This window comes from Prorops nasuta, unplaced genomic scaffold (assembly GCF_024137725.1).
Source record: "Prorops nasuta isolate Cenicafe-Biocafe unplaced genomic scaffold, Cenicafe_Pnas_1.2 PNAS00149, whole genome shotgun sequence".
Classification (NCBI taxonomy): domain Eukaryota; kingdom Metazoa; phylum Arthropoda; class Insecta; order Hymenoptera; family Bethylidae; genus Prorops; species Prorops nasuta.
This window is the reverse complement of record NW_027116945.1, coordinates 38842-66320: the sequence shown is the minus strand read 5'-3', so window position 1 is coordinate 66320 and position 27479 is coordinate 38842. Positions and strand designations below refer to the sequence as shown.

The window sequence follows — 27479 nt, the reverse complement described above, 5'->3', positions numbered from 1 at the left end:
CTCGCGGGCTGAACATTGCACGATTGGTACGGCCGGGAGACAAGTGTGCTCGCTCCTCGAACGGAAAAACTCGAAACAACACGATTGATTGATTTTGCTACTTCTTATTGTTTTCATCAGCAACTGGCTAGTTACCTGCTTAGCAACACACACACACACACGTACTACTCGCCCCTTTTCCTTTTTTACTTTTATACCACACACACACAAACAGACACATAAACACACATAAAATCTCTCGATTTGGATTCATGAGAAAAGTGCAGACGAGGAGAGTTGTGAACTAGAGTGAATCAAGTGTTGATAGCAGAAGCTTGATAGGTTTTCTAAGGAGAGAAGAGAGAATAGTGGCCAACCATGTAAGTACTACACTACTAGTACCCTACCATCTCACGCTCGAAGATTCGTCGAGGGTGCGAGTCCTCCCGGAAAGTGTTCGATCATCGCGGTGAAGTTTCAAGTGATATGTTTACCGAGAGTGCGCCAGTGTTACGCGATCTCGCGAACCTCTCCGACGATCAGGGTCTCGCTTGGACTTTTATTCCCCGATATATTACGTTACATGGGTTGCGCAATGAATTCTCGTCATGCCCGTTCTACGAGACATTATACCTACTGCGTTATTCGCGGCTCGAGCGAAAATTGGCATTTTTCAGTGGATAAAGCCGAAAATGTTCCGGCCAGCTAAATTCTCGACGCGTATACCTCTTAAACGGAAAATCATTTATGATTCAAAGTGCGAATGAGAAATTACCTCGTAAATAGGAATAAAATTGAGAGTGGCTTTTTCGCCTACGGAGATGAGGCTGTGTGCAAATGAAATTTCATTTTCGTCCGAATTTCTCGTATTTTCTCGCAGGGGGAAATTATTCCAATTCCCAGCGGGTTCTCTCGGACTTTGCTTTTAATAATAACTCGCGCATCGCAGAAAATCACGATATTTTCGCCAACGGCAAAAACGCACTATCCAATTTTGTCAGGATGACGCTCTTTATATCTATCGCATAATGCAGCGCAGTATTGTCATTGTTACGCGATAAAATCCTTTGGCCTGTTACGCAGCGTATATATCTCGTCCGTTGTATACATTCTACCGAGCAATCGTAATTCGTAATTGGTAATTACGCGAAGGAGACAGGACTAATTGGATCCATGCAAGACTCGATCACTTCCAGTCTTTTCAGCATCTTTCACCAAAGTTTGCGCGTAGCTAGAATTTTCTACTCCACCGCGGTGTATATGTGTACCATATTCATATGGGAATGACTCGATTCGCGTGCTATTTCGCCATTGGACGATTCAGAAAGCTACACCATCATTTTTAAACAAAACGATCCGATTACAAAATAATCCATGAAAGAACTTTGTTGCGACGAGGCGCATCATCGAGCTGTTATTTGCGCTCTACGATTTATACGTGGCATATGCCAAGTCGTGTCAGCGTTGCACTGTCACGCTACCACATTCCTCTTAACACATCACTTACGAGCGCAATAAATTGCTCAAAGTAATTACGTCAACGTTTCATAGTAATTGAATCAATTTGACGGATATCGCGTTTGTCCGAGCAGCGTTTGAATTGCGCGATTAAAAGCATATCGTTTGATTAAAAACAACCATCACTGTACGTACGCCAAGTTTCACCGATAGGATTCCTATAATCGAGTCTGCGTCAGAACGCCAGTCTCTACTAGATCGAGTAGTAACCAGTGGAAACAGCCGCGTACCACAGACACGTGCCTTTTTCTACTTAATCATTTCAATGGGCACCGAATTCCTTACTGCGTAATAATTATGAGTCCACCAGTCTGACCTCTATAATGTGTAAAACGTGTTAAACTGCACTTTTCCTAACGAAACGACCAATTTTGTCTCGACTTGCTAAAAAATTGCAATTCACGTGGAATAAGATGTGGCGATTAGACGGTTTTAAAGTGAATTTCAAGATAGTCGCCGAGGAGTATATGCGCCAAATTTCACTGAGAGGATTCCTACAACCGAGTCTGAGTCTCAATGCCAGTTACTACTAGATCGAGCAGAGTAACAAGTGGACACAAACCCGCGTATAGTAGGGACCAGTGTCCTTTTCTATTTGATCCGCGCTTTTTCCACTTGGGGGGGGGGGATAATTTTTTGTTCAACTTGCTGAAAAATTGCAGTGCACGTGGAATAAGATGCTGCGATTAGAATAAACGAATACAGTGGCTGTTTGCTCGGTTTTAAAGTGGATGTAATCTCGTAATCACGTTGTAAATGCTCCGTTCGTTCAGGAATCATCCCAGTTACGTATAGATGTCGATTAAGCGCGCGTGATTCGTGCGTCCCCGATTATTGTTGCGCGACAAATTCGCTTCGCCGCGATGCTACGACACTGCTAACTATACGACAGTTACAATAGTACAAAATTACTATACAATAAATTATTCGCTCCGCATTCCTCGCGTTCCATCCGTCGTTTCTCTCTCGCTTCCAATCAATAATATAATATATATATATATATATATATATATACGTATACGAAGGCGGAAATCCCCGTGAATTAAACGAAGAGCAAAAAAAATGTTATAATCCAAGTGTATTTAATTGGGAATTAGGTGGGTGACGTTGCGTGACATTAACGAGAATTGCCATAACACCTAATTGACTCGTTATCATCGAGGGAAAACGCGTTCTCTGCGTCAAGCAGTTCGTAAAGTTTTGTTTATCGAGCCTATTGACCAGTGCACGTGCACTCTATATATATCAAAAACTTTAAAGAATTCTTCGTTATATGGAGCCGAGTACTAATCTCGTGGGAAGGCCTCATTTCCAGGGCGAATTTTATTATTTGCTCTTGCGAATTTCATTAGCAACGGAGAAAAGTCTCACGATGCTCGCGGCATGAGACGTAAATCTACGGAGCTGTAAGGTCAGTCGAGAATTCGTTCTAGCCTGTCAATCCAATTTTTTGCTATCTTAAACATTTCCGCCAATTCCACTTGGAAAGGGAGACGATTAATTTTCACCCAGACTTTCCGAATAACAATTTAGAATAGTGTCGCTGAGTCAGCTTTACGACAGCTAGCGCAAACACACCCATTACCGCGGTAAATTGCATTAAAGGTCGCGTTATCGACCAAGGAATTAGGCCCTACCTCTAACTAACCCCCACCCCCTCCCCTCAAAAAAAGTATATATTTCAAAATGTAACCAAAAAAACGGTGGAACAAATTCATTCTCTTCAAGATATGATTATAATTACATTTTAAGGAAAATAAAACATTCCATTGTTTTTTTTTTTTATTATATTTTGAAATATAATATTTCAGCAAAAAAAAAATTCATATATCCTAAAATGTATTTCAATAGATATTTTCTTTATACTCTTCGATACATAATTTTCTATGGGAGGATCACGTCGAGTATATTAAACCTTCAACTTGTATAGTTTCTCTTTTACCTGATCTTGACCTTTTTTATTCCAAACGATGAGTCGTAGCCAAATGAATGATTAAATTTCAAGTTGATTTAATTAATAAGGATAGACCGAGTTTGGGTAGCAGCTGCGATCGACAAATTTGTATGGTGCGAAAGGCAAATTGGCGAGGTCGTAGCTGTATCGATTGACCAGTGCGGCGCCATGTTTATGCGTCTACGCGACGATTTCTTTTTCGTCCAATGTAAACACAGCCAACTCGCTGTGTTCAGGCTTGCCTCCATATCATGGAATTAATCACAGTTTAATTGGAAAATCTCGCCGAGTAAATAAAGCCGTGAAGCAGCAAACAGTGCTATCCTCCCCCCCCCCCCCCCCCCCCCATCCTCCTCTCCATATACGTATCCTTCTCCCATATTCGTCTAGCTGCTTGGTTAATGCTGTAATCTGCCAATGTTGACATTGTCCAGCACTGCAGTACAGGATCGATTTTGAGGACCAGAAATTCTACGCTGATTATTACAAATATTCACAGCCAAATTTTTCACACACACACACATGAAATCATAGTTTTTGGTCAAAGTCAGTTTCTTTACAGTAGTCTTACAAGAAATAAATCCTACGTACCCGGTTGGTCTACTTTATTTTCATACAACGATTTTGTACGAAGCAGCAACCATCTTATCGCGTTCTATTAATAAGCGTGTCATCAATTTCTTATCTTGGCCAATTAGGTGAGAGACGAAATTTTCATTCACTCTCGTTCAACCGCACTCTTCGTTGGCCCACGTTTCAATATTCACGATTTTGGCCCAACCGCTCTATCCGGGTTCGATCGATGACCCTAAAACTAGATTTCCAGGAAATCCTTCGTTATCCTTGCCACGTGACGCCGACGAACCAGTTTCTGTTCCCGTGAAATTCATTACGAACATGAGTGACACGGTGCAAGTATGAGAGAGAGAGAGAGAGAGAGAGAGAGAGAGAGAGAGAGACGCTTACACGAAACAGACGCTATACACACTGGTCGACAATCTTATCTCTTCTCCAATGAATAGAACATTAGCTTCTTATCTTGTACCGAATAATTTCGTCGGTTCGATAATTTTCATACGAATTTCAGAAACAGAATCACACGATGGTCATACCTATATATATATATATCACTTATAGGCGTATTCCAATTATTATTTTGTTTACCTTTTATTGTTATGATTATTTTAATGCCTGATTACATCAGCAAGAAAAGTCCTAGGAAAATAAGTTGATCGATAATAAATTGACGATTCGAATGAAAATTTTTGCTAGGTTATAAATTTTCTCCCCCCTTCGGTGCGATATTAAACGCGAAGTTGACGAAAAAATGAGGAAAGGGGAATGGAGTGGGGGAGACAGAAGCTAAAATCAATTGTACAGTTGTTCGCGCCTGGCCCACGCGTACGTCCTAATTAATGTCGTCCGCTAATTATCGCCTAGCAACCCCTCGCTCTCTCCCTCTTTATCTCTACTCCGCCTGTGCCTCTCTACCTTCCTTCTCACTCTTGGCCTTTCAGTTACCTTTTGCGCACTACAAATCGGCTCGGACCGTCATAATACAGTTAATAACGAAAATTACACTTCCCACGTTCACTCCAACGTTCGTTTGATTAAATATTCAAATAAAATTTCCCTCTCTGAAATGCCTCGTTCCCTTTTGACGCACTCGTCCTCCTTCCGCTCCTATGAGCAAATTATATTTCGTTAATTATACGTATGTGCGAATTCCTGCTTGATTAATTCACAATTAATCCTCGCAGCAGCAGCTTAACTCGCTTGCTATTAATCCGACATTTTTAGTCTTACTTTGCAATAACAAAGTGTTAGTTATTTTAGAGCTATTTAAACTCTATGAATCAATCAGGTAGTATCTAGTCCACCGTGTACTCTCTATAAATGTCCTAAGTTTACCAATATCCGCAAATAGCTGGTGCACAACAAGATATTATTGAATTGAAAAGATTTTTAGTGCCAACTCTCTTACAATAATAAAGTATCGTTCGTTTCTCAACTGATTAAATCCTTCGAATCAATCAGATATGTCCAGTGGACTGTAAGTAGTGTAGCACGACCTAAAGCAGTTCCGTTTTTACCACCATCCATAAATAGCCCGTGCAACAACATGCTTCTGGATCTGGAAATAAGTGAAAGGGCAAGGGCGATCAATCCGCACAATTGGTTTTTTCTCTCCTCATTTGTTCCAGGGTTCGGTGCAACTGACGTATGATACAACAGCCGATATAACGCGCAGCATTTTTTTCTTCCAATTTGTATATACCACTGTGGTAATAGTTGTGATAAGAAAACGAAGGTTGGACTCTGCGAAAGCATCGTAAATACCTTGGCGTAAACGATAATCGAAAACGAAGCGCTTAATCGCCGCGGTGCTGTTTCCTCCATGGAAAACGGACTCGAGTGTTCGCGTTTAGCGAGAGAATTACAAGCGAGATGCCAGCTACTGTGCAACCCAAAACGAGCGTTTTCAAAACGACCGGGAGACACTCGCATTATACTCTCTGCATTTTCCATTGTGCCAAGTCAGAAGCAGCAGCATCGTGCTACGCCAATTTATTAAACGCCGTGAAAGCCGAGGAAAGTGTCGTTGGATTAAATTTCAAGATTTCCACCCATGCGCCTGCACTCCGAGCTTATCTTACAATTCTCTCTCTTTTTTTTTTTTTTTTTTTTTTTTGCACAGGGACAATTTATCCTTTATTCTATACTAAACTTTTTACCAGCACGTAAAATTTACCTGGGCAATCAGTGTGTTAATAAAATAAAAAAAAATAATAATACACGTTTGTGCTGGAATGACAAACGTTGTAAAAAACGTGGTGGTAGTAGTAAAAATATTGTTTACGAGACATATAGGATTGCACCAGTGTTTTAGGCCATTGACGTTGGCGAAGAGGAAGTTTCTTCTTCTTGATAGTGCAAGAGAAGCAGCAACGATGCACTTATGATATTTCATACGACATATAAGAGAGCGATGATTTTATTGTACGAAACTTGAAGTATCTGTGCTTCATTCTTGCTCGGCTTATCTATTTCTATAAAAAAAAAAAAAAAAAAAAAAAAAAGGAAAGCGATGATTTTATTGTACGAAACTTCCGGTATCTGTGTTTCATTCTTGCTCAGCTTATCCGTTTGGCTGCTGGTATCGTTCGATAAACGCTTGCCACAAACGGATTACTTTGCACGTCGGTGGACTGTCTCATTAATTTTGCAGCTGTCCCAAAGTACCTGAAAATAACATTGTCTTATCGACGACTACAGGCTTGCCGGCTTAACGTGAAATCATTAATCATTCATACTGCACTGTGCTACCTGTGTGAAAACCTTTGTTCATCCCCATCCCATAACCCACTCAATTCATTCCCTTTCATCATCTCTAGCTCCCGCTGCTCCATAATCAAACGCCAATTTTTTTACTTTTCTTCAACATCTCCCCCCTCCCCCCCCCCCACCCCGCTCTTTTTTTATTCTCAAACGAGTGTGAAATAGTTTACACGAGAGTGAAAGCACAACGAGCAAATATTGAGACTCGAGAAATTAGAATTTTTAAAGCGACCCGCGAACTTTTAATATTTAACTACTGTAAGGTTCGACTTTGACCAGTCAAGGCAGCGTTGGATCAATGCGAGTTTATTAATGTCCTATCTTAACGAGCATATGCTCGGAATATTTGGCAAGGTAAGCTCGTAAGATTCCGAGCGTCTTGCCAAAAGACTATAATATTTCAACGGTAGTCATAATTTTTAGCTTTGTCTCGAGTGAGGAACTCGTCAAAATTTCTACAATTTTTACGTATTGCAGTTGAGAGAAAGCAGCAGGTGTTAGGAAAGTTTTATGTTCACCGAACGGTCAGCCAAAGTATCGGATTCCGCTTGATCCCTTTTTGGTAGCTTCAATCACTTGTTCGGATCGTGTTCGCATTTTGGTTTGGCTAAAAATAGCTGGATGCCGTCGAGTCGTTGGAGCGAAAAATATGGAAATTGCTGCGAATTATGCAAATTTTTCTTTAAAGCGCAAGGGCGTAATTCTCTCAAGGTCATCGATCGTTTGTTTACATATGATATTTGGCACGCAACGAGCGACCTTAAGAAACTGATTGGCCGGGGGTTGGAAAACAGTTGGAGGTCTGCCCGTTTGAAATATGAAAATTGCGGGAGTCTTAAGAGAGAGGGAATTTTTCTCGCTCGATTCGAACGCCCCAATTGCCCTAATAATAGTCTTTCATTAGGAACGTATCAGTTAAAATCTGTGAGGATGAGAGCTACCAGCGAAATAATAATAATATTGCATGAAAGCGTCAAATCCAGGATCATTCACGATTCTCTCTCGATCCATTTAACCACAGGATTGATCATCCATAAACGCACTACCCTAAAACTATATTTTTTATCGTACCACGTTTAACGATAACCCAAGCTTCTCTCCAATTTTTACCCACCATGCTCTCCAGACAAAGATCAATTTTTTCCTTGTTGTAATAAGAGTGAGAGGAGAATTTAGGCTGGATCTTCTTGCACGAAACTCGTTAGAGGCGGGTTATTAGAGGGTATAGTTGGGATTTGACGAGAGTTTGATTTTTTTCCGGACGAGAGGGAGGGGCGGAAGAGCTCGTTAGGGCTGCTCGAGAAAATCACAGGGTCGACCAGGAGTATCCGAGCGTCCTGTGGTTAAGCGGAATTTTTAACCCCTCCACTCTATCCGTTATAGAAAAACCTGTAGTTTTTCTCTTTCCTTCACTTGTTTCGGAGCTATCCCTTTACACAAACAAACGCATAAAAACACGATATATGGTAATTTATTGGTAATAGTATTTGTATTGACTGGTTGGACGATATATACAGTGACTTATTGGATAGTTTCCAAGGAAGAACATTGGAAAGAGAATTATCGAGCGTTGTATACCAAAGAAGAATAGAATAATAATAGGAAGGCGTCCTGTTGGTAAAAAGTGGTGAATAGGGGCGGAGGAGGGGGAGGGTCAGATCGATCCAGCCCGGTCGACCTACTGGCCCCTTTTCCATACGATCTACACGACCCTCCAAGTTCAAAAGCGTTATCGCTCGTGCTCCAACGGGTGCTCCCCCCCCCCCCTCCCCCTCTCACATATACATGCAACCCAAGCTTCCCTCGAATTTCCACTTCCACCACGAATCTTCTTCTCTTATTTCCAGTATATAAATCGAGCAAAATAGTTGTTTAGTTTATACTCGATGCACCGCTGTGTGTGTATAAATATATAGTATATACACTTTGAAACATTTTACGATCGATATTAAACGAGAGCGAGCGTGCACTCGCGGTAGCTGAAAAGCGAGCGAAAGTTGAATCCTCCAGCGTCGCTGAATGTTTGATCAGCTTGTCGGACGAGCAGTGGATAATTTCCAGATAATTTTCACGGTTAATTCGAATGGTACACGTGTAAAAATACGAGAGGGTGACGCAAGCAAGGTTGTACCTGTCGCAAAAACCTGTCGTCTCGCGATCGGCACGCGTTTCCCTCCTTTTTCCTTATATCGCGGAACGATTTAAACGAAATTTCCGCTGGAAATTACTCGACAGCCACGCATTTCCTCGCCGGCGTCGCGTCGACGGATCAAATTAATACGCGTCGACGCCAGCTAAATTCCATTTCGCTAATTAATGGCATTCTATCTCGTTTGTCCAGCAAATTCTGACGATATTTTACTCATCGAAGACTCTCGTATCGGCTTTTATTTTTTAATATCCGATAAAGAGGCTGATTCGCTATGACTATATATGGACACTCTACCTCGTTGTTTTTGCTCCTATGAAAAAATATGTATTTCAAAGGTATAACGAGAGATATGTATATTGAATACATTTTAGATACATGATAATTATCGGTCGAATATTATACATTTCAAAGATATTTCTACCAATGACCAAATATCTTTTATTTCTAGGAGATTTTTATTATATTTTAAAATATATATATATATATATATTCCTTTTCATATAGAGGTGCCCTGCCAAATTCTGACGATAGTTGTTCGCCGAGGACTTCCGTCGTGGTTTTTATTTTGTAATATCCAAAAAGGGGACCGATCAAAGTCGTAAAAAAGAACGTTGCTTCGTGACCGATAAGGACGTTGAATGTTAATTATTATACAGCCGAATGATAATTCATGGTAATTAGGCGTCGTATTTCGTGATCGTTGACGTTGAAACTGTACTTTTGAGGAAATGCTAGGTTCTGGTTGTGGATTGAAAGGTGGAGGGGAGGAGTCGGTATTCTTTTGTAGTCGAAAGGGGTTAAGTCGCGTGTAAGAGTCATTGATTCTATCGCGAAATTAGGATCGTACCCACGTGATGCGGGGCCATTCGGTATACATTCTCCCCCTCTCCCCCTACATTTCCCTCCGCCCCCTTCTATATATATATTATATATATATACACACTGTAGTATCCCTCTTGTCAAACTACTGCGTAATATCAGTCGGTGGACGTATCGCGATTAAGGCGTTATCGCGATAACCACCATACGTTCACGTGCGTTCAGCGATAACGCCCTGCTCGACTCGATGAATAATTTTCACGAATTCACTTGCCGAAATGAATGCACTAATATTTCGACGATAGATCGTGCCGAGCTTTCTTACAATACTCGTGCATTAGCAAATACATATATATTCTTTGGGGATTTTTCCAATGCAAATGACTTGCGTAAATGTTAAACTATATTGGCGATTTTATGCCAAGTGCAAAGGTGCAAATGATATAGATGATGTCGTTTCAACGTTGAACCGAGGGTTATCGGGTACATTGCGAGTGTGCCATCCGATGAACGTTTTCCCGGTGAAGAAGCACACGGGAGCAGTGAGAGGTGCGCGCACGGTTGGAATGGAAGGTAAAGTTTCTTGCCTATCTCGAGAATGGCTTCTATCGGATATATCCACCCCGAGCAATGGGCGGTGGACCATTGACCTGCCATGATAAATCGATAGAATGGCAATAAGGGCCATTTAACAATATAATCGCCCCAATTTAATATAAACTATTCGCAATTCTGATACAAGAATTTTTCTCTCCAAAGATATTTATCAGAGTTATCGTTTATATTGCAACGTAATTCGTTCGGTGTATAATTATACTTGCCAAAGACGAGTTGCATGACCTTGTTTCGAGAAACTGCAAGTTTACGCATTTGGAAATTAATATGCAATAAAGAGGCAATTTATCCGCGAAAAATTAGTCTATTTTAATACAAAATATTCATAGCATTAATAACAAGATTTCTCAGCCTCGGAAATTAAGAGATCGGTGAAAAGTTATCATCCTGTAACGCAATTTGTTTGGCATAATTATAATGATTGCTCAAGCCGAAGTGGCTCTCGGAGAAATGAAAAGTTCACGGATATTGAGATCCGTGCATCACGGAACGCTCTGGGTTTGCGTCGCTCGAGCTTTATCGTTAGGGTCAAAGGTCAAACGTCTACTCGACGCTCAAGCAGTCTTCACCTTTCGTTTATCTTTGGCTTTAATCGTCGCTCGAAACTCCAATTAAAAGAGTTAAACAAACCAAAAAATGTTAAAAAAATCGAAAAATATTCGACTTGGTCCCGTGGAACTTTCGGTTGCAACGATTCCCCTCTGCCTTTAAAATTCCGAGAGCTTCTCGAGCGAATGAAATATATAAGGCTGGGCGTGTATGGTAGCGGGCGGGACCGAATGAAAAGGCTAATTGATCGGGCGAGTTGAATAATAAATTCTCGCTATAGGATTGCCCGATCTTTCGCAGGAGCAAATTCCAGCGAGAGACAGATAAATCCTGGCTGCAGCTTAATTCTTCAGTGTCGATAACACACACACACACACACACACACACACACTGTATATATACCTAAACTCTGGACTGGAGGAAAAATGCAAAGAGGCTTTATACGAATCGAATGATGTCAACTGGTGTGTATCATTTGACCCAGTTTGTAATTGGGAATGATGGAAATTATGGCAGTGCCAAGGTCGTACTAACCATAATAGAGCGCAATAAAATTAAATGGCTTTGTTATGACAGCACGTGCGAGGTATTATCAAGCGTACAAAGCTGCAGAGTGATAACGCTGCTCGCTCGAGGTAGGTGAATGTTAGGGCAACGAAACTCTTCCTCAATATAACGACGCGATCGATGTTTATCAGTCGCCCGTATTTGCATTCTCTTACGTACGAGGTTTTAACGCGTGTGCGCTACGTCGCTCTTCCACGCAAATTCATGCGGCCTCACGTGGACCTTGTAGCGCCTCGCGCACTTGAAAGGCAAACACCTGTCCGTTATATGGCCGGTGATGCTTGCGCGCGATCCCTCCGATGATCGATATAAGCCTGTGTCGAATGGACAACGTAGCAATGACCAAAATGTCCTTTCCCTGCAATCCCAAGCGAATTTCACAGAGAGCAAGCAATTGGCGCGTGGGGAAAGAAAAATTTCTCAGTGATTTAGCAGCTGCGAGGTATTTCGAGTTTTTATAGTCACTCCTGGATTAATAGCGAGCGTTCTAAATCCGTCGGTCCCCTGGTCGTCGTAACATTTCCAGTGGTCGCAGCAGCGCGTGTTTTCAGCGAAAACCTGAACGTGAATGCAAGCTGAGAGTATAAACAACCGCGTTCCAAATTCCAGATGGGCCGAGTATATTTTGAAAACTTGCCTCGTAACACAATGTGTGCGAGGATTGGTAAACGCTAAAAGCGGAATTATAATAAATATTGGCCTTAAGTGATATCGTAGAGTATCCATTTGAAGCCCTCGATATGATTACTTTAATAAATTCAACCACGTTCTATGTTCGAAGAATCAATCAAATCATTTTCTCTTGATACGTGAATTCTAAAATTGGTTCTTTTTATTTTCTTCAAACGAAATATTTATCTATCATTATTTTAATCTTCAATTTTCTTATTTCACACACGATTCTACTTTGCTCTAAACAACTTTTTGAATTAATTGATCCATACACTTTTTTTTTTCAATCAATTGTTATATTAACTAAGACATTTCTCTCAGTTAATATTTACAAATGTATAATCAAAATACGCTATAATAGTAACAAATCCTGGTGTTTCTTAATTCTGTTACATGTAAGAAATTCGAATCGATATAGGATTTTCGAATGCTCTCAAGGGTCTGTGTGAAAGCTTGAATATTCTCGAGTTGTTTTGGCTGAATCTCGCCTTGGCCGCAGAAATCCTCGAGCTTTTAGCGAGCTGCTTTGTAATTGGATCGCTGAAGAAGAATGGGGGTAAAGTTCTTGGAGAAATATAGTATTAGAGAGAGAGAAATAGAAATAGAGCGTGGCAGATTAAGGTAGTGGCCACCACTGTGAAAACCCCTTTGCAACTTTGGAGAACAAAATGAACACAGACCGCAGAGAGATCTAGCGATAAGTTCTTTTTGAAGCTGCGAAAACGGGAGTGGCAAGCAAGTGCAATGGGAGCAACGCGCAGACTTTAATCAATGACCTCTCGCTGATGCTGCGCGTCACTTTTCCTCTGGACAATGATTCAAATGTTATATAATTTTAATTTCTATCGATCGCAGCGTTACATTTTAAAATCGTAAAAATTGTCTCTCTACCATGCATCATGATGAGAAAATTTTTTAAATAAAAATCCACCGCGCACTTTATCCTTCTTAATTACCCTTTAATATGACAAAATGCTGCACCACTCGAGCATCATCCAAACCTTTCTCTCTCTCTCTCTCTCTCTCTCTCTCTCTCTCTCTATTTTCTTCTTCTCTCTTTGCAAATTCTATCCATGTGATTCACGATCGCCAGATTTAGTGCCGTGCGCGAAACTAATTTTATCTGTCGATACTGGAAAAGTCTGGGAGAAGTTGCATAAATGTTATATCGACTACTCCAAAGGATCGTATGGGAATGAAATATAATTTTTCGATTCGCTTGGAAAGCAGTGTCGAGTGCTCTTTCCGGAAGAGCAGCTTAAAGTTAAATGTAATTTTTTGATTTTGTTTAATCTCGTTATTTATCATCGATCGAATTGACTTGGGGAGAGGAGAGTCGAGCGCGTTCCTCCCTGAATTCCTCGGCACGATAAGCGAGGATTCCATAATTTTAGAGTTGTCTCGCGTCGAAGGAAATTGATTTTGCCGCTTTTATTCTATAAATATGGTTATTATTACAGAGTGAGATCCGATTGTGCGATTCTGGACAGATGAACGGGCCAGAATTTGATCGTCTCGAGCTCCGTTTGGCAATGACGCCGGAGTTTTTGCTCCGAATATAAAATTAGGTACGCTTGGTGTCTGCTTTAACCTGCGAGTTGGGATTTCGAGGAGCAGACGACACAAATAGACCGCCGCGCGTTAGAATGCGGCGCGTTCTGATACCTCTTACGTAAACAGATCCCGGCCTGCGATACGGATAAGAAAATGAGCGACGCGCGAAAATTTTAGTGCAAATATGACGTGGATGAAAGGCCGAGGGAAAGGTATAAAAAGTCCATCGAACCGAATTCCCCTTTATATTGAAATTCCCAAGATGCCTTGTCTATATATATATATATATATATATATATACAGAGGATAGTTTTTATAAATTTAAAACTCGAAGAGTCGAGTCACCCGGCTTTCTCCAAGCTCTTCTTGCCGGAGCTTGCGCACGCACGGTGATGGTAAACGAGCGTGTACTACGCATAAAACACCTCGAGCCACGTAATTTTTTGCCAAAGTCATGCTTCGCCTTTCGCCCTGCGAGCAAGAGCCAAGAAAACAAAAGAATGAAGGTATAACCGATAAGGATCGCTCTCTCTCTCTCTCCCGCTCTCTCTCTCTCTCCCTGCTGCAATTTTTTATTGCATAAAATAACGAGTCGTTAATTGGAGCAGCAACGGTAAAACTCACCACGTATCAATTAACTCCCTTTTATCGCTCAAGATTTTATTTACCCTATGCCAGAGACACTTGGTCATTCGAGAATTACTCCATAAATTGTTATTGTTATTATATTACCAAGCACACACACACGAATCTTGCGAATTTTTCGCTCTGGGACACCGAATTGGTTTCCTGAACGATCCTGCGGACGAGAGTCTAACGATGCATTTTATTTTACCTCCGGCAGAAAATAAATCAGCAGAAAAAAACGAGGGGGGGGGGGGGGGGGGGGGGGGGAGGTTTGATAGCGAAGAAACGAGCATTATGTCCCTGGTGCTGGGTATACGTTTATTGTATACAGGCAGAAGAGTATCGATCGCGTCCGTGCTAGCACCAACAACTTTTATTTTTCCACCTTTTGCATCCTTTCGCAGAGTCTCCTTACTCGACCAAATCCACTGTATATGGAAAGCGAGAAGAGAATAGACGCGCGCAGCGTTGGTCATTCTGCTCGCGACTCCCTTTTAATAACAAGATCATTTGTTTCCACCTACGACGCAACGACCCTCTCGTTCCAACCGATTATTATAGCCATGTGAAAACCTCTAGCTTGTGCCGAGAAAATCGACGCGCGACTATAAACGGTTAGCTATCACTCGTTTAATCCGCTAAGCAAAACCTTATTTATCCTCCAACTCTATCTCTCTGCAAGTATCGCGGTCACAACTTTTTTCTCCATCAATATATCTCTCTTTAATTATGCGCATTCTAGATTGGATGCGAAGAATCATTTTTTATGTAAAAGCTAATTACTAATATAAGTTTATTTGCAAATATCGGTCGGAAAAGGTTTTTGTAGATCAATATCTTCCCTCAATCGTGTACTATATATTGATTACGAAGAATAATTTTTATCTAAATTCCCAATTCTATCAGCATTTTCTAGCTGAAATTGTTGGTTTGGACACGATGATTAATTTCGAACCCAATATACCAAGCAAAAATTATTTTCTACAAACAAAAATATCATTTGGAATTGAAATATTTATAAATCAATTTTCCTCCAAACACACAGATATTGTACACGATGAATAATTGTTTAAGTAAACTTTAATTCCATAAGATATTATTATTTGTAGTTGAAGATGCGCATAGAAATTATTGATTTACACAGAGAGTGGTTGATTTGGAAAATTTCTCAGATAGTAAATAGTGGGGTAAGGTTCAACACCCAAGGTGGACAATATTCCTGAGGGAGCTAGGAGGATCGAAATACGAGGCAGCAAGAAATCTCGATTGACGAATGATTGGAAAATTTATCGGTGAGATATCAGAATGATAGAGTCCTTTCTTTTACTGTGCAGACCCTTTGGGGTGAGGAGGGTCGCATCTACAATCTTCCCTCTCACTTATGAAGAGGGACTCGTGTTACTTATACAATATTACAGGTATGAATTCGGAGGGTTCCAGCTAAGTTTTTTTGCTTTGGATAGCATCGGTATTAAAACGAGGGTTGAATCGAGAAGGTTCGGTGTCAGCTGAGTGTAACCAAAGTCCAGGAATTCTCCATATCGATCAATCCCCTCTGCACGCCTTTGCCTACCCTGGAAGATACTTTTCACCTTACACCAAGAACAGCACAGGACCCTAAAAGGCCTCTTTTTATTAAATATATCCACGTAAGCTGTATTACTTGCAGAAACACGCCAAGACAAAACTTGCAATTTCCAGCAATTTCAAACGAAACAAATCTTGCAAACGAATGGGGAATATATCTGTAAAGCAAATTTTCAAGAAAATTCGTGGTAGAGAGCGTAAAACTCTTCCTACAATTCGCATCCATTCTCGGGGATTTCGGAATATGCGACGTTCGTTTTCCAATAGGACATTGCGTATTTATTAGGTATATATAGTTACATACGTCGATGTGAAATTTGTTTCAGCTTTGCTCGAATTATCTTTTCAATCAATAATGGACGGACCAACGACCCAGTCGATTAATCCTTTCGATGGAAATAAGAAAAAAGATTTGGATGATTTTCCACAGCTTTTTGTATAAAAGCCACCTCTTGAAATTGTTGGATTCGACGGACAAAATTATACTAGGCAGATGTTTACCATGGTGCTCCTTGACACGGATTAACGGCCAGTGAGCGATTATCGGATAAGCCGAATTTAGGTCGTTCGTCGTCGACCTTATCGAGAAATCGACGAGCAGCTTGGAAAGCCTGTGTCGATAAGACTGTGCGCGTAGTTATAGGTGAATGCAAATTTCACGTAGACAATAATAAGACATTTTCGGTTTGAGAGTACACAAATGCCACGTGGCTGCTGTGTAACTGTCAAGGTTACACGTTGATTGATCCACGGTTGTTTATAGTTACCGCTTGTTAACACACTCGAATTATCACGAGGCAACGAAGCGTTTAAAATTAATAAAATCATCGCAGTTAAAAGTGTTTGGACTCGAGCTAGGTGATTGCATATAGGAATCGCGATATAAAACCAGCTGCATAACCGTTGGAGCTTCCCTGCATCCGTAAACGAGTTTACGGAGGAGGAGAATTAATAATTAATATTACGTAACAAGATTAAAAGACCAAAATATAACACCTTCAACGTGAGATTGCGCAACGTAGCAAGGAATGTATTCACTTTCCCCTTTGAGATGTTCTCCAGTAAAAAACGTATTTGGTTTGGAGCGAGCGAGTGCATAGCGCAGTGTTGCATTAAAATGCATAAGATTGGAAAGTGACAGCTTTCAAATTACGTATTTTCGAGGCTTCGACGACCAGCGCCTGGGTGGGGAACGTACTTGACCTCCGGTCAGCTTTCTCTCTCCTCCTGCAGTTTGCTAAAAAAACTTTCGGACACACTCTCTCATAGATTATTCTCCGTCGATGCACTTTTCAAGATCTTTTCTGTCTCTCGTGTCAAGAGCACATTGATTATTTATTTTTTTAATCACACGTGCCTCTTGGCCCGTTCGCATTGAATTGTCCTCTGTTTATTACAGCTGTCACCTAAAAGAAGCTTTGCAAATGCGAGATTTCTCTCGTGGTGAACGTACCCGAATAAGAAATAGTAAACGTTCGAAGCTTCCAAGTAGTTTTAAAACTCGATCACTCTTTAATCAATTCCAAACGAAGCTCGAAGAAAATGATCTTTGGAGCATCTTTCTCCACCAAAGTTGAAAATTCAGAAATTGTTACGATCGAATGAGCAACTGTTAATTTAGTCGTTTGGATGTCTATAAAAATAGTTTGGTAAGAAGGTGGACACTATTAAAGCAGAGGCTCACGGGGTAGATCCTCCGTTTGTTATCTGGAGCAGCAGCGCCCGTGTCTGCAGAGGCTGTGTCGTATTGATCTGTCGGCTCGCGTAGTTCCGCGTTACTGTGATAGTGAGAGAGGGGTGGGGAGGGCAAAGCGTGAGGGAAAGAGAAATGGGAGAGAGAAACGATAGCACGATTTAGTTTACGCAACAGAATTCTGTAATCGTTTAAACTGGAACAAAATATTACACGATCCTCGTTCTTATCCTCCGCTGCTGTACTCACCACGCACGCTCTCTGACGAGAGATAAAAAAAGGCAATTAATTACGACCCCTGGAATTTGGTAAAGCTTGCACATGTTTATTCTACGACGAACGAATCGGAAGTAACACAATTTCCATGTGTATTTTAGTCAAGGTTTACCAATATTATAGTACGGCTCGTTAGCTCCTGAAAGTAAGGTCAGAGTTCACGAGGTCTTCCACGAGCATGACAGTCGAGTCTGCATTCCCTCGGAGATTTTCAAGAGACATCAACGTTTCCGCCAACTCATCAAAATCACCATCCACTTTGAAAAGCAAAAAAAAAACAATATCTGATCCACCTGGAAAGTCTTTTTTTTAGCAAACTCTCGTGTAAAAAGAATGAAAAGATAGCTTTAGCGAGCAAACCTGATAAATACTACGTTTAGGACACTTATCTAAAAGGCGCGCGCGAGCAGTCCTTATCCACGCTCTATTTCCTGTTTTCTTGAATTTATGTATTTTCGGTAATCTCGCGTTTTAATAAGAAATATTTTCCCCCGCACAGATACACTCGATCGACGATCAAGTGTGCCACACGATTTATCTGAAGCGATTAGAGACTTACGGAGAATTGCCAAGTGGATCTGGATTTCCCAATCAGAAGTATATCGTGTATACATGGAGGAGATATCTCTGGGAGATATCTGAACGCGTTAATTGACCGATCGATCGATCGACGATATATATACGTGTGTATGTGTATATGCAAATTGCGTGTTTTCCTGGGTTTAGCAGCTCAGGCGTATAAACGTAATGGGCTTAAACGGCTTGTTTATTAAGCGTGGAGAAAAGCGAAGGTGCTGATGAGGTATAAATATATGTACTATACATATAGGAAAGGCAGAACGGACGCAGCGCCACGTGGCCAGTTGGTTTGTATAATGCGAACTTGCGTTACGTAAGCTTTGGACCCTCAACTGTGGCATCCGTGTCAGAGTTGAGTAATCACAGCCTCAGCTGGCCAGCGGTTCCTCTTCGGGTTCAATGATTCGACTACCGAATAGACTAGACGGGCATTGCCAATACTCGCCAAAGCTTAACGTTATCTCAAAGTACAGCGCTAGCTAGCCTACAACCTTAACCCACTTTTCACTCTTCTCTATATACATGTGTGTGTGTGTATGTTTGTACTTATACCTTTGGCTTATCGAAAATTTAAAACCAAACGAGTTTTAACCATTTCTTGAAAGAAAAAGTTTGTAGAATAATTGTTCGAAATGTTTCTCGATTAATAACACGATTATCTCATCGCTCCAATTTTCAGAAATTCCGAGAGAGCGCTGCTGGGTCGTCGAAAAGTCTCGGTGGTATCTTGACCCGATTTGCACACGAGTACATTTAAACTGACCCATACCAACGTCAGATCGATGAAACGTGACAATGTAATAATAATACTGGGCATATGCGTCGATATATATTATAAAATAGGTGCTTTGAATCAAGTGCCTGATGCAGCTTTTGTTAAACGATTACATTAATAATGTTCGTTGTGTAGAGGGAAGGTTGTAATATCGAGCACAGGAAGAAGTTGATTTTAATTGGCAGTGAAAAAGTAGCTTTTGTAGGCGTTACTCGTAAAGGGCGATGGGTCGCGAGCGAGAAAAGAGAGCGAAAAACTGAATAATTGTGTGGCTGCTTAATGGGGGACAATGCCAACCGGCTTGTCCAAGTGGTTTGACAAGGACAGGTCGATGCGTAATGTCCAGTCAATTGGGTCTCGTGCTCCATTCACTACTCCTCCGTTTCCTAAGGACATACTTCTCTCTCTCTCTCTCTCTCTCTCTCTCTCTCCTCTCTCTCTCTCTCTGACTGCCCACATTCCGAGTCCCATGCAGTAGTACCATCGTCGGGTGCGTGACCCTCGTTCCTTTTGTCAAAGGGCCACACAGTTTCTCCAAGTATTCGCCTTGGAAACACCATGCATTGTTTCCCAAAGAAGCCATAATTAATTCATAAATCGTCCGATCGATCATTCCAGTCACGAAACTTTCTTCGTGCACGTTATAACGTATGGCTCTCGCGGAGTCTTAGGACTCCGCGAGAGAATCATGCTCGAGCAACGAGTACTACTACAATGCCTCTGAAATAGAACGGATGTCATGGAACTGTGTTAAATTTAGAAATTGTAGATGTGCAGCAGAGTTAGTGTTATATATATACCATATATATTTTGAAATAGAAAGGGGAGGGATTAGAAATTTGAGTCGCTGCTATACGTATCGTGGAGTAATAGAGGTTTGCGTTTAGTTATCGCCGCGAAAATTACGAATTGAAAGTAAAATCGATTGGAAATTCCGGATGAGGGATGATTTTGGAATAGAGGGTGATCTATTGGTAACACGATAGAGACTAATATCACGGGAGAATCAGGGTAAAGGAAATTGCAGCATTTCGCATGGCTTGGTCCGCCAAGCACGACTCGCAAGGCCGTGTATTTTTAACTTGAGAACCTTCCGGAGCCCTGTCGACCGATCAATACCTACACCCCCGTGGCCGTACTACTATTAGAAGTAGTGTAGAGTACACATACCGGCTCGCTTTAACCTACATATTCCTCTCCTGGCAAAAGTACGAGAAAACCGCTAAAATTCTAACAGCAACAATAATTCACGTACGAGTCGAATCAAATTTTCAACTTTGTTACTCTCTTTAAAAACTGAGCCACGTGCTACTGCTTAATCCCTTAGGAACAATTGCATTAATTCTACGTAACTTATTTTTCTCGCAAATAATATCGAAAGGGGTGGAATCGAGTTCGAAGATCCGAGATGGAGGGACGTGTATACTGTGCAGTATATATGTGTGTGGTATATAGACGAATATATAAACGATGGCACGTCTCTTGGTAGACGCCCAGGAATCCTCAACGGTTGGAAAGGGAGGGGTGGGAGAGAGAAAGCGCGAAATATGAGGGAGGAGGACGGAGAGCTATGAGAAAAACAAGGAGAAATGGAGCGCGGCGAGAGCTTGATCGAAGGGTGAAAGATGGAGAGTGAGAGACGCGTATACACGGTGGCGATATAAAGAAAGGAAAGAGAAAAAAGAGGGTAGTAGAGCTTTCTAAGTCAGTGCTATTCAGAGAGCGACTTCCGCAATTGCGACCATGTTCCCGTGGAAGATATAGGCACTCTCGAGGTCTCGAGTAAGCACTAAGAGTAATCCTTTTTATTGCTTTCGTCTACTTTGCTGATGCGTGCAACGCCGATGCACTGCCAGCTGTCGCGCTTCTCCTATACACTACTATATATATACGTATATAGTAAAGGCATTTAAAATATACCGGGAGAGCTTCTCTCGAATTGCGAAACGAATGTTCGGAAGGGAATTATTGATATTTTGAGGAAAAAATATTTAAATTGGCAGGAAACGAGGCAAGTTTAATATAAAGATTTCAAACGTTTGCATTACAGATCCATCATCATTGAGAGAGGGAAGCTTATCGGGGGGGTGGAGAACGTTGCTCCAAAGACGAGCGCTAGAGCAGAGTCCTGCAACTCGCGTGCAGGAAGAGTATCAAGGATCATCGTTGATCCCCGGTCGGTCCAAGACGGCCGATCAACTCGACGAGCTCGGTGTTCGGTGCCAGCGACAGAAAACTGCCCGAAGATTCTACCCAGCACGAGGGCCAAGATGCACATCGAGGTGCAGGTGGCGCTCAACTTCGTGATATCCTATCTGTACAATAAGCTACCTCGGCGACGCGTCAACATCTTCGGCGAGGAGCTCGAGAAGGCGTTGAAGGACAAGTTCAAAGGTCACTGGTACCCGGAGAAGCCGTTCAAGGGCTCGGCCTTCAGATGCCTGAAGACCGGGGATCCGGTGGACCCGGTGCTGGAGAAAGCCGCCAAGGAGAGTGGCGTGCCTATCCAGGACATTCTGGAGAATTTGCCCGCGGAATTGGCCGTCTGGGTGGATCCCGGGGAGGTTAGCTACCGCATCGGCGAGATGAACGCCGTGAAGATCCTGTACTCCGAGACCGGTGATCCCCACGACGAGACCTCGGCTGACCGGGAGGTCACCAAGACCTTCAACCCCGAAGCCCAGTGCTTCATGCCAATCGAAGCCGTTGGCAATTCCCTCGGAGGTTTGAGCTTCAGCCCCAAGTCCACCTCGCCGTTCCCCAGTTCCCTGGGCAGCAACGCCAGCAACGGTTCGTCCAACAACCAGCAGAGCGGCCACGGTTCTGGCTCGTCTTCGGCGCCATCGCCAACGCCCATCACCAGCTCGTTCAAGGGCTCGCCTAGCCCGGTACCGGCCTTCATACCGAGGACGACGGCTCCGCTGACCTTCACCACCGCCACTTTCGCTCAGACCAAGTTTGGCAGCACCAAGCTCAAGACCAGCAGCAAACGGGCTAACAGGTACACGCATACACATTCTACGTGTCATTTCTATGCACTGCTGTGCTATATGTCTATATATCTACCATTTAAAATCATCCAGACCCCACGGACGTAAAATTCTTACTCCGTCTTATCCCAGCAAGACTTAATTCCTTATGTGCAAAACTAGAGACGTTTCCAAAAGCTCGCAGAAACTTTTACGCAAGGTCGTTCTCCAATAATCCCTCGATTAACCTGAAATTACTGTACTTTCTCAGAATGTCACCGACGGAGTTCTCGAACTACATAAAGCAACGCGCGATGCAGCAACAGATTCATCATCACCATCATCACCATCAGCATCAGCAACAGCAGCATCAGCAGCAGCAACAGGGGAACGTGGGGAGTTTACCAGTGTCGCAGAACTCACCCAACGGCCGCAGTCTTTCACCCGGAGGAATAGTCGGTGGGGGTGGTAGTAGTGGTGGTAACGGTGGTGCAAGTGGTGGTAACGGTGGTGGTGCGAGTGGTGGTAGTCAGCAGCATACGGATCCAAGCGCGTACTTCTTCCAACACGGACCGGCGTACCATCCTCAGTTCCCTCAGCGCAACTTGTTCGACTCCTCGAGCCACGGCGGATACCTACCCGCGGATCTGTACGCCAGTGCCAAGTTCCCATCGTCCTACTTGGACCCAAGCACGATCGCTGGTCACCAGTTCTACGGGGGCGGCGTTAACAACTCGAGCACCGCAGCCGGAAACGGAAGTTCCCAGGGTACGGCTAATCTGGGACCAATCGGTTCCTCGTCAACGGGCAACAACGTATCCGGATCCAGCCAGCAGCAGGACAAGAACGCACTGGTCGACGGTCTCAACAATTTCGGACTGGGCTCGGTCGCTCCTTATCCTGCGAGCCAATACCAACACCTCTTGGTAGCCAACTAACACCCCGCGCATCTCACCGGACAACGTGCTGCGCGCACTGCCCGTTTATCATGATCGACGCGGCTCTTCGACAAGGGACATGGACCGCGGTCCCCTCTGAGTCTCTCCGTACCCTCCCAAAAACCTTGCCGACTCTTCCGAGGCTCGTCCTTCGAAGGATGTCGCTTCCCACTCGTTCAAGTCTCCGATAGGGTCACCGGGAATCGGATGTACCATTGTACCTAAAATTGCAACAAATCACGTCCCCCCTCCTCGTTTGCGCCCGATCCCACTGACGAAACTGGATTTCCTTAGGATTTTGTTCTTCGACGTCCCCGGGACGTAGGCGGCCAAGGTTTTGGCACCGGTGAACCGAGAGACTGTAGAAAGAGACCGGCAGATATAGAAGTATGAGCAGTAGGCCGTTTCAAGCGAGCTTTTCGTATTCGAGAAGGGATGCTGGATGTAAAGGGTAGATGAAGAGGAATAGGTAGGGCTACACACGTATTACGCAGTGTATAGTATATATATATATATGTAATCTATGCGCCAGCCGAAGACCCGATATAACCAGCGCGAGGCGTTTCTTTGATAAAAGCTCGCAACTTCCGAGCGATGCGATTGATCAGGCGGAAACGCGCGTTGTTAACGCCTATACGTCGAATGGAACGACGCCAACCAAGAGAGCACTGATGATGTTCGCGGCAGGACACACACGAGAACACACGACGAGGACACACGTATGTGCACAATCACCTATACCCACTCGTACACACTCGCAAGATGGACACGCATGTCACACGGACACACAGATATTACCAACGTGTAATAATTTATTTTTTCACTGGTATAGTCGAAGAATTGATATTGATATATCTGTAGAGCCTATGTATTATATTCGGAATGCACTCACTTTACGGGTTCTCGCGAAACTGTAGGAACTAACCTTTAATATATTACTATACTATTATTACTACAACTACTACTACTACTACTACTACTACTACAAATATTACTACTACTGCTGCTACTCTACAACTACTATTATACTACTATTACTACTACTTGTCCACTGTCGACGAGAGGAGCACACGTTCACACACGAAAAAAACAGTTGCGAGAAACGCGTTGAAGGATCCAGCGAGGGGAGGATCGATCGATCCCCGGACCTTGGAAGAATGATCAACCTGTAGAGATGGATCGATCAGGCGCGATGAGGATCCTGACCCTGCTCTCGCTATCCGTTCGTCGCGGATCTCGCTGCTTCTCAACCGTTTGGAAAACTCTTCCTCGCGGTACGAGTTTACATTTTATTTTTATAATAAATGCGGTAGTACGTAGAGGAGCGAGAAAGAAGAGCGAACCGTGCAGAGAGAGGAATGGACGAGGACAAAGAAAATTATCGCGATTCGTAGTCTCGTTGCTGGCGTAATTTCCACCATTCCGTACTTTCCCATTAACGAGAGTCTATACCCGAGTAATTATCGTACTCGATAATTGCGAGTTTCTATGTATAGCAGAGAAATTTTTAACTTGGTTCCTCATAAATTTCTCAGCAAACCGAATCAGAAAATTGTCCATTGAGAAATTACACTGGCAACCTTGCTACTTTCGCGAATCGCGTACAGCCGATTGGATTACGAGCCTGCAGTGATCGTATATCGGAATAATCCGTGCAGAGGAGTTTCGAGAGAGCGTGGTGAAAAATTTCCACGGATTTCCCGATATTTCGGAAGGTGCCTCGCGGCTTCGGCACCAGGTGCTAAAAGTATTCGAAACCGTCGTATCCCGTCGTGGTGGTTGGTGACGAAGAACTGGCGCTTACCGGAAGTACGCAGGGCTGCATCGGAGGACCGACGTATCGCGGAGTCCTCGCGATTCACCCGAAATTAGTCTCGCAAAACGATCGCTAACCGCGTCTTGGCATAATTTCGCAATCGAGGACACCGTTATGGCTTTTTCTTACCACAGATTTTTATAAAAATTTTTTTCTACTCATCTCGTAGCTTCCAGCGATCTCGCGACGTCGTTTCGTCGAAATCGGCGGCGTACTTCCGGTTGCGTCGATCGAGCCAGTTGCGAATCTGGTGGTTTCAAAGGTATTGGAGAGTGACGCGGAGCGTGATGGGATATCGAATTTGGGATGGGATGGGACGGGGAGGGTGGGGTGGGGGACAAAATAGTAGAAGATTGAGGGAGGGGGGAGGGGGGAGATTGCTGGATACCCTTTTTAGACTAATAATATCAGAACTTAATTGTAACTATTAACGATACGTACGACTGTGGTAGCTATGCTAGTACCTGCTATTGTTAAAAAGAGAAAAAAAGCGAGGAGAAAGGGCGACGAAGCGTATCGAGAGAATCCAACGATCGGAGAGGAGCTTGCAGCGGTTCTCATCCGCTCGACTAACTTTTCCACGAGGGATTCGCCTGCGATTGCCAGAACTTTCTTGCTACACCCCTGCCAGTGTTCAGATCCTGTAAACGTTTCGAGTCTCGCCAAGTTCGACTTCCCCCACCCCCTCCACCCACCCCTCGAACCTCGTTGAAATCTTTGAAACGACCACGAGGCTTTTTACGGGCGAGTTTGGCGATGCCGTTATCCATCGGTTGATCTTATTGCAAAAAAAAAAGAAAGAAAGTAAGAAGGAAAGTGAATAGAGAAGAAAGGAGAGATATTCGAGGGGGAAGGATGAAACGCACGCGCGAAAGGTTGACCAAAAATTGTGGGGGGAGGTGGAGAATAGCAGGCATTTCGACGACCATTGCAATAAATCGCGAATCAAATTGGATCTCGGCTCGAAACAAGAGGCTCAGCTTAGCGAAGAATCAAACACGATGTATACTCTTAAATGAAAGCAAAATGACAAAAAAAAGAAAAAAAATAATCACATAAAAATAGATAAGTTGAATGAAAGAGCAAGAGAGAGAACGACCGAAAGTGGGTCGCTGTGCAAAAGAGACCGGTATATCTGTTTGAGAGGACGAAGAGGTGTGATTAATTATGATAGGAAGACGCATTGAGATACACAAAATATATAATAATATTAAACATTTACGATACGATTGTACGGACACTTTGTAAGCGAGAAAAGTTATGGATAGTTTTCCAACCCCTTCCTTTCCCCTTGTAACATGGACTTATAAGTTAGATAAACGTAAACACGCGCGCGCTCGGAAAACAAGTATACGCCGCGTACTGTTAAGCATACCAGTCCCCTGCCCCCCCCCCCCCTTGAATAGATTTAATCGAAAGTAAAAGTATGTTAAAACGTAATACAGTGGTAAAAACGCATACACACAACAATACAAGGATACACGTATGAGCGAGAGAAAAAAAACTGTCTTTAAGGTATCATGTGTCTATAAATAGCGGTCGATATTGTCTTTACGTTAAATGGAAAACAAATAAGCGTGGTATAATTCGTATAATATCATAGAGATATAAGCAAAAACAACTGCACACAATGCAATTTAAGATATAATAGCTTTCTCTGCGTTTAGAGTGTCGAAGGGGGGAGGGGAATGCAAGGTATAGACAGAGAGGAGAGAGATGCAGTGGAAGCTTAACGAGGGAAATTGGCAATTGGAGTTTAAATTAAAGAAACATTGGGAGGAGAGTATCTCGTAGTGGAGAAGGGTAGGATACCCAGTGGCCGAAGAGGTATACAGGGATGATATTGCTGTCCCGGAGTGTCATAGAAGGTCGAGGCGTGTTAGTCACGCAGGAAAGATCCGGACGAAGCGTACAATGGCCTTTTTCGTATAGTTTATCGCGACTAGAATGGTGGTAAACATGTACCAGCTGCTTCATTGTCGGAGCAAAAGTATTGTCTAGTTTTATCGGCGTCGCACGACCGTGCCAGCACCTGCAAAGCCAGTATTTGCGCGAGGCCCCTCGAAAGCCGAGCGATACCCAAACTCTGGCAGCACCTCATACCCTCGTTAAGCTTCCCACACTTGCCTCCAATTAATTCCGCCGTTGAGCAGCGCTATAAACCAAAAATCAAGAATTATACACGTAGGTTCGGGTACTGACGTAACGTGCAATAATAATAGTCAAGGAAATTCGTCGTTTCTCCCCTAGTCCTTTATAGATAGTACGAAGAAGAACCTAGAGAATGTGCCCTTGAGAGAGTGAGAGAGAGAGAGAGTGAGAGAGAGAGAGAGAGAGAGAGAGAGAGAGAGAAAAGGACGGCGAGAAGAATCGATTCGCGCGATGGAATCCGAACCAATTTAATTAATTGTAAAACGCGCCAACTCCTGCTCGAGTATGCACCGGTACGCACTTGTTAAACGTGAGTACACGCGCGGAAAGACACAACACACTCACACGTA

At 42.9% G+C, this 27479-nt stretch overlaps 1 protein-coding gene across 1 annotated transcript; it reads left to right on the top strand.

Moving 5' to 3' along the window:
- Positions 1 to 25283, top strand: LOC136785088 (protein Tob1-like). The gene is made up of 3 exons (XM_066746106.1): positions 1 to 359; positions 21306 to 22256; positions 22496 to 25283. Exons 2-3 carry the CDS (start codon positions 21526 to 21528, stop codon positions 23160 to 23162), a joined length of 1398 nt encoding a protein of 465 aa, XP_066602203.1. The 5' UTR covers positions 1 to 359; positions 21306 to 21525; the 3' UTR covers positions 23163 to 25283.
- The last annotated feature ends 2196 nt before the right edge of the window (positions 25284 to 27479 follow it).